At 37.8% G+C, this 8,351-nt stretch overlaps 1 protein-coding gene across 2 annotated transcripts in view; it reads right to left on the bottom strand.

Moving 5' to 3' along the window:
- Window positions 1-1,332: 1,332 nt before the first annotated feature.
- LOC102604211 (MATH domain-containing protein At5g43560-like) overlaps window positions 1,333-8,351 on the bottom strand; it is a 14,847-nt gene continuing 7,828 nt past the window's right edge. For both annotated transcript variants that reach the window (XM_006354466.2, XM_015311903.1), the window contains 7 exons: window positions 7,171-7,329; window positions 6,221-6,569; window positions 5,405-5,517; window positions 5,035-5,179; window positions 3,735-4,204; window positions 3,465-3,648; window positions 1,333-2,921 (listed from right to left, as the gene is read on the bottom strand). In XM_006354466.2, coding sequence (XP_006354528.1) covers window positions 1,491-2,921; window positions 3,465-3,648; window positions 3,735-4,204; window positions 5,035-5,179; window positions 5,405-5,517; window positions 6,221-6,569; window positions 7,171-7,329 — 2,851 coding nt within the window. In that variant the 3' untranslated portion in view covers window positions 1,333-1,490. The remainder of the gene's footprint in view (window positions 2,922-3,464; window positions 3,649-3,734; window positions 4,205-5,034; window positions 5,180-5,404; window positions 5,518-6,220; window positions 6,570-7,170; window positions 7,330-8,351) is intronic.

The raw sequence follows: 8,351 nt of genomic DNA, 5'->3' as shown, positions 1-8,351 counted from the left end.
TTATACCCTTCGTTACATTTTGGGATAAAAAATGCCCCTGTTGTTATCCTAAGAGACCACAAATACCCTCAAGAGTTAACACCCCAATTTTTTAGTGACGTGGCAAGCCACATGGGACTAATCCCTCCACCTAAGCATTGCCAACTAAGATTCACTACAAAAGAACTTGACTTTTAGTGGCGACCACAAAATCCCAAAATATTGCCACTAAAGGTTATGAGTGATTTTTAGTGGCGACTAAGGCTCCAACAACCATTCGCTAGTAAAACCTATTTTTTCAACAAAAAAATATGATAATTAATTTTCGATTGCAACCTAATTTTCTAAAATAAATAACTTGCAATATCCATATTAAAAACATCCAATATTATTACGAAAAATAATCAAAATTACTTCTCGATTCAAATCTCCTACTATATATATATATAATGCATCATTGTACATTTTATACATTTACATATGACATAAAAATAAAACATATAGTGTCTTCAAACTCCTACTTAATCGATATCATATTTGGTTTTTTAAAAACAATGAAGAAAAAAACACAAAATTAGAATTTAATGTTAAAAACTTTTAGTGACGATTTTCTGGGCTTTTGTGGCGACTGTTGTTGCCGCTAAAGGTCTAGTTCTTTTGTAGTGAATCCTAGTTGGCAATGCTTAGGTGGAAGGATTAGTCCCACGTGGCTTGCCACGTCAACAAAAAGTTGGGGTGTTAACTCTTGAGGGTATTTGTGATCTCTTAGGATAACAGCAGGGGCATTTTTTATCCCAAAATGTAACGAAGGGTAAAATGGTCTATTTCATATAGTTCGGGGGCAATTTTGACCCTTTTCCGTAATAAACCTCATGTTTTGTACTTTAATATAGCATCATTACGAAATGTTTAAGACAACAAGTTCTAAGTATATTATATTATTGTTATATATCTCGTGAGATTTCACCTAGGTATGTTCAGAAACGTCCGATAGGCCTAGTCATGGCCGCCTAGTCATTAAACTGTGCTACCACATTACCCCCATTGACAGTTTCCAATCAAGATTTAGTATCAGACTTCATAAAAGAGAAGGCCAAACACCACCCACCCATGGATGTGGTGCAGCGGATGGGGTTAATCCTCCCCTAACCAAAAATCTCGGATTCAAACCTTGGATATGAAAAAATCTTTAGTAAAGAGCGCTTCCCCCAAATGAGCCCTATGTAGCGCGAATTCAAAATAATCGGGCTCTAATGCGGATAGCGGACATCAAATGGGAAACTAAAAAGAAAGAAGGCCAAACTTTTAAACATCAAATCCCCAATTGGAGTGATAGGAAAAGCCAGATTTTTTAAAGCTAATTAATATAGAAAAACTAATAAGGGCAGAATCACTCTTTACAAAATATTTCACTTGCCAGAGGGTTACAACTTACAACCTCACACTCCACTATCCCAATACCAAATGCTTTCCTCTAGTACATTATTATAACAGCCAACTATAGCTTGTTGTCAAAGACCATTTGGAGGCCTATATACTCTATAGCCATTTACACCACCAGAAGACATGTTTGAGTAGTCAGGGACATTGTACCGGTAACTTGGATCATTTTCTGCAGTCCTCATTCCAAGAAAAGATGGATCAGAACCCATCATTTGCCACTGGTTTGGTACTAACCCATCAATCTGCCCACTTATAAATCGTGAATTAGGCTGACGAATCATATCCCTTGCACTGTCTAAAGGGCCTTCATAAAAATTATGCTGGATGTCATCATGATAACTCCGTGTTCGCTCAAACCTACTGGAACTTGTTGAAGGACCTAAGTCAGTGAACATTCCAATATCACCAGGGAAAGAGGAATGCCGATTCAGATGGTGTGACCCATTGCTATAACTTTGAAAGCCTGTGGTGGGCATCGAAGTCCTTCCAATTCCTTGCTCATCATCCAGCAAGTCGTTAATGATATGAAGATGTGGAAATTCATCAGCCAGTGCACTCTGGGACTGGCGTCCAGACGTGCAGGCTGGAAACTCGGATGGGATGGGATCATGGGTTCTACATACAGGCTGGAACACATCAAAGTTTTGAAACTCGTTTAGTATAGAAGGATGATCCCGAGATATACTCCTGCTATCCCTCTGGGAACTCTGCCATTGAACTCCATTCTGCAGGGTATCATGACTTACTCCATATGAATAACTTGGTCTGATACAACTAGGTTCTGTTCTTTCTGATCCCTGTGGTAAGAATAACGGCACAGAAATCCGCGAAGGTGAATGAGGGTATGGCTGCGAACAGTTAACCATTGAACTTGGAGAATAGGGTTGACTAAAACCAGTCGCATTTCTAGAAACAGGATTACCCGCAATGGCATTTCGATAGGACTGAGGAACATAACTGTGGGTTGCTGGTGAAGGGTCAGAGCCCAATTGACCTGCTGCACTCACTGAACGGGCCAGTATTGGTGACGTTGGAACCATAGAAACAACAGAGGCAGCAGGCCTAGGCCCAGGTACTACAGGACCATTCAAGGGTCTGGACAGGGCGGGAACTTGAGGTTTGGGCTTTTCCGTTGTCGCAGAGGCAGTCACTTGATGAGATTGGAAGTTCTGAGGTGTAATGGATACTGAATGCACTGAGGGCTTCTCCGCCACTTGTCGTTCCATACCTTTATTAGGATCAGCCTTAAAGGACACAGCAGTTTCAGCTAAATTAGTCGAAGTAGTTGATTTATGAGTCAGCTTAGAACTGTTCAAGGACAATTTTTTAACAGAGTTTGGACCACTTGTGGCCAAGACCTTCAGCTCTGATTTCAACTGAATGGCAGACGCTGCACCTTTTAAAGGACTACTAGGATGAGATATGACATGTGGCTTCTCCAAGGGAGGTCTCTCTGAATCAGGCTCACTCAGCTTTCTCTGCTGTGAAACTATTACTTCCTGCATACAAGAAAGTGTGGCATGAAAGTTGGAATTCACTGAAAAACAACATAAGCAGAATCATGGCATCCACAGTAAAGAAGTTGCCTCTAAAATCCAAAAATGACAATTAGCAGAAAGAATAACTGAGCATATGGATTATAGAATCTTATAAATCAAGCATGGCACACTTTCTATATCTCCTCCGTTTACAAGGTAAACAGCTTAGAGCAAAAGAACTAGTCAGTTCATCAATATTTCAGGAATACATGGGGTTTTATTCCAAAAATAGGAAGAAGAACCGGACACTCAGCTACCGAGATTATTCAGTTTCTTTCATCCTCTTCCTGTTAACTATATAAAGAAACATGAAGGAAACGCTGAAAGATAGGGACAGACCACCCCACCCCCACCCCCACCCAAAAAAATAAAGAAGAAAAAGATCCATGAATATGCTTTTAAGTGTTACAACTCGCATTCCTTAGTAAAGCTTTTTTACTAGGATGAAATCCAGTCAATTCCGTGGAGTAAGAGATGAATGCATAATGGGAGAAAATGACAAACCTTCTTCAGCACTTCCCGCTCGTGCGAATGTGCTATAGCCTGGGACTCGGATCTAGTTGCCCTACGACTTACAGTTGTATTAGTTAGCTTCCCTGTATCTGGAAGAGCATCTAATGGCTGCCTATGTATTTCACTAGCCCAGTCAGTCGTACTACTGGTTGACTTGCTTCTGTGGTTAACCACTCTGAATAGTTGAGACACCAACAATTAGAAAAACCAGAGACATCATAAAAGATATTTATCGATGCCCAAAAATTTTAAGAAGGTTACCTGCTAGGTGATTTCTGGTTTTTATGGTTCAAAGAAGTCCCTCTGTAAGGCGCATTCATAGCCACTGAAGGAACTGAATCTGTAGAACACATTGATGAACTATCATTGATAACAGAAAGACTTCTTCCTGAAATACCATTCTGTGCAGCTGAAAGGCCATTTAACCCACAGCAGCTAATTTCTGTGGAAGGATGCATTTCAGAGGTGTCAGTATCCCAGTTGACAGGACATGCACCTCTGTCTTCAAAATCAGGGTGGTTTACTTCTGGAACACAATCGACTGAATCAGAAACATCCGAACCATTTTCCAGCATATCTGGTTTCTCCAGCGCTGCCTCTGACTCCTCAATCTCGTAATCATTTCCATCTAGAATACACCCATCTTGTTCAGCCTTCTCTTGCTCAATTATACAAGTTTTTTCATCCCTTCCCTTCTCCTTCGTTTTGCGATTATTCTTTTTCTGTTTACCCTGAAATACAAGGTAAGAATGATAAAGTGTATCTACAATATTCTACACAAAGCACTTTCTTCAGGTGGCGAAAAGGATAAATATGTTCACTAAACCTCAATGGACAGTTAAGAGTTGCGCACAAACTAGTTGGCAAAATCTACAACTTTTAATCTGTCTCAGCACATTCTTGTTAGTTTCTCCTTAATCCTTTTTCATTTTGTTTATTTTCTGTTATTCCTTTCTTTTCTTTTTCCTGCTATTATACACATGTTTTCTTCTCATTTTCATGGAGAATATTGTCTTTCTTCATAAGCAGCTTTAATCAGACAAGCTCGATGATGATATCTCTAAAGAAAACAAAATTTAGGTGGTGCAAGGGAAGAATATGCAATCATCTAATCTAATACAGCGTAGAAACTACATTAATGATGTCAATAATTGAAGCCAAGACTTTTCTTTCAAACTAAAGATAAATACTTGAGCTGACACAACAGATGTCCTTGCTTCAGTATTACCTATAACCACAATTTGTGCATAAAAAGAACTCCAAGCAAAGGATAACTTTGCTTCTCGTTCCCTAAAGTTAAATAGCTGATAACAGAAACTCAAACTTTAATACCTAAAGCCTAGCATCTCTTAGCTGGCAAGTAATTTTTAATTTCCATACCATGCAAGGACTCAGCAATGTGTACCAGGTAACAAAGACAATGTAAAAGATACAGGAGTCTTTTTAACACTGATCTGGTAGCCTCACTTAAACAGATGTTCCGGCATATTAAAAATAAATATAGTTCCCATATCTTACCTGTGTAATCAAATACTATAAACATATGCAAAAGGACATGTACCTGCTTTTTCTTCGACTTCTTTTCCTTGTCAGATGTTTTTTTAGCTTTCTGCTCAGTTTCAGCCAGCCAAGCAGCCTCCTCTTCACGGATGAGCTCCTCTTGCCTCTTTAAAGCAACAGCTTCCTGATACGAAACCTCTATTTTACTACAGAAGGTAAATTTTGTTTTATCAGTATAATCAGGTCATTGTTAACCATCAAAAACTAACACAAATCTTGAGATAATGTACAACATCATTCCACATAAATGCAGCTGCTTCCGAATTTGAGGTAAAAGAATCTATTTAGACCTTCTAACTTTAAATGACGAGAATAGATTAACTAGATGAGCCGTGGATAGCCATTTCAATAGCAACAGTGATGATGGTTACCTGAAAATATGTGTAAGGACAAATATTTCAATGGTTCGACGACCTAGTTCAGTTAGGCGCCTCTCGTCACGCTCAAAGGAATCTTTGTTAAAGTCCTCTCCAGAAGCACCATCCTAAAATAAAGAATAGTACAATAAGTAAATAAGAATGGATAGATATACACTACGAAGAAAAGAACAAGTGCTTGTCTTTCTTTCCCTTCTTTTCCTCAAGAGAGAGGAGGGAACGAGGAGTACGTGATACGAAAAAGAAGTGGCAGTAAGAGAAGTGACTCTGACTAGACTAATTCTTAGCCATATACACGATTCTTTCAGTTATCATAGGCATTGAAATAGGATCCAGTTCAAATATCATCCATAACAACCAAAGTACACTCACAATTATTAGCCTTGTTGCATGATCACTTGATAATTCCTTCTACCACTAGCCAAAAGCTCAATCTCATTCTTACTCACATTCAGTAACTTATCCACAAAAGCAGCTTCAGATGTAACCGAACATGTCAATGAATCATAAGAAATGTTTGTCCACATATAGGGAATATTACTGAAGCATATTTGTCTATTATAAAATCTTGAGAGAAGGGCTAAGTCTAGATTTTGCTAAAACAAGGAAACAAATCTGTGGGTGGCAATAACAAGACACCCTAGTCCAATAATAGAAAAGACAAATAGAAGCTTGCTAACAACAGTATCAATCGTAAGCCCCATAGTTTCAGCAATGAAGGAAAACATAACTGCAGTAGGTGGTGCAATTGAAGCCATAATTTTGTAGCATTTCTTAATATGGCTTCAACCATGGAATTCTGTGACTTACCTTTGTACGGTTTTGGGGACCTTTCTCATCCTTTGGAGGCAGCGGTTCCAAGGCAGCCCTCTCAAGCAATAGCAAGACGTCATCCACCAAGACAAACATGTCGTTGTCCAAACGAACAATAGGAACCAGCTGTTCTTCTGCATCCAAATATTTCCCCTTCCCTTTCTTTCCTTTAGTCTGGCCTTCAATAGCATTAAGCCCACTGTACAAAGAGTCCATCACTACAGTAGATGTAACCTCTTTTTCAATGAAGAATTGTTTGACCACCACTTTCAAAATCGAATGTGATTTCTCCCGGGTCATTCGGCGCCTAGAATTTTGGTCCATTCCCAGCCAAAAAGCACAGAAACTGAATTTCCATGTCAAGTGAGAAGTCAGAATGTTATGTCAAAATGCTAAAAAATCACAAATCCAAAGCAAACATATATTGCATTACCTACATGAGGATTAAGGGGAACAAATATGTCATTCAATATAAAATATTACCCATATTCATAATCACAACTGAAGTATCTAAATAAGACACGACAAAACATAGATATTAGAAGCTAGAGAACTATCTAGGCTAACAGTCTCTAAAACCAGATGCAAATCAAGGAAGTGATGACAACCACATAGGTCATCAAGGATGTTGGATCATTCTTGTAGTTTACCTCTTTTTACAAGACTAGGATAAATAGTCTTTAAGTCTTCATATTAGGGTGAGCTAAGTTTGAAGATAGAGAAATAATCTTTGTGTGAATTTATGGGAGGATTTGTTTTAGTAATTTATGTCTTTTATTTGCTAGACTATCCTTTCTTTCTTCAAAATCTCTTCCCCCTCTCTTTCTATTTCTTAATCATATACTTGTTATCTTGTATTGCTTGTTTGATTGTGGTTCAACTTATTGTTTTTGCATTTAGAATCACATCAAGAACCAGATAAACAATTGAGAAACTTTACACCTTACCTCGACCATCTAGCTTTATCCTCTATCAACTTTCCAAGTTTTCCTCGATGCTCTTCCACGAAACGGCGGCAGATCTGTTCAACATTGGTTAAATATACTCTAACAAGCTCCCTCCTATATTGACAGTCAAGACAACGGAAGGGCCGATCAGCTCTCTCCCTACAAACAAAGAGCATAGTCAGAATGGGGTCAGGATCACCATTTGAGATTCATCACGACATCCACGAAATAGCTTAGTATACTCAATACTATAGAAGACAGATTATTCTAAAGAAAGGAGCACTTTATGCTCAAGAATAATGGGATGATGGATAAACTGAATAAAAAAGTTAATCTGATAACTTAAAAGATAGACAAAAACTTACAAAAACTCTTCGTATAAAAAGTCTAACATGTCTCCTAGGTCTACCTAGGTGCAAGTGGCTATAGGGTTCAAACTCTAATATATACAAAGTAGCGAAATTTCTACACATCATCATGTCCATGTTAAGAAATAAGAACAATGTTTAACATGACCCATCCAGACATCCAACAAACAGGTTCCACAAATCATTGATCTCCCAACTTTTCTTTTCTTTTCATGGTTTGACCAACAAATACCTATGAAATCAGCATGTTTGAAACTCCTATTTTGCGTCTCATTCTTCCTGAGATATACAAATCCTAGTAACACCAATGAAACTATCTAAGCGAGGAAAAGATAATGAGTTATAAAGTTCACGGGATATAACCATAAATTTTGATACAAGAATGTGTTTCAGTTCCATTCAAGCCCATACATGCTATAAGAGGAAAATATTGAAAACCAAAAATCCATTGTGTTGTGTCAAACACCTGATAGAAAATCTATGTCAGTGTGTCCATGTCAAACATCTATGGCATGTTCAGATCCATGTTGACCTCATTCCATCTGATACAATTTTTATATGTGAAAACCTATGTTGAATGAAAAAGTTGAACCAACTAGGGTGTGTTTGGTATGAAGGAAAATGTTTTCCATGAAAAATGTTTTCCTGGAAAACAAATTGATTTTTGACTTATTTTCTCATGTTTGATTGGTGAGTAGAAAATATTTTCCGGAAAAGATTTTGTGTTTGATTTATGAATGACAAATGTTTTTGAGAAATATCTTTTATTTATACTAGAGTAGAAAATAATTTTTGAAATTGAAAATATTTTTT

The sequence above is a fragment of the Solanum tuberosum genome, unplaced genomic scaffold (assembly GCF_000226075.1).
Source record: "Solanum tuberosum cultivar DM 1-3 516 R44 unplaced genomic scaffold, SolTub_3.0 scf00174, whole genome shotgun sequence".
Lineage (NCBI taxonomy): Eukaryota > Viridiplantae > Streptophyta > Magnoliopsida > Solanales > Solanaceae > Solanum > Solanum tuberosum.
The sequence above is the reverse complement of the archived record's forward strand: the minus strand, read 5'-3'. Positions and strand labels throughout refer to the sequence as shown.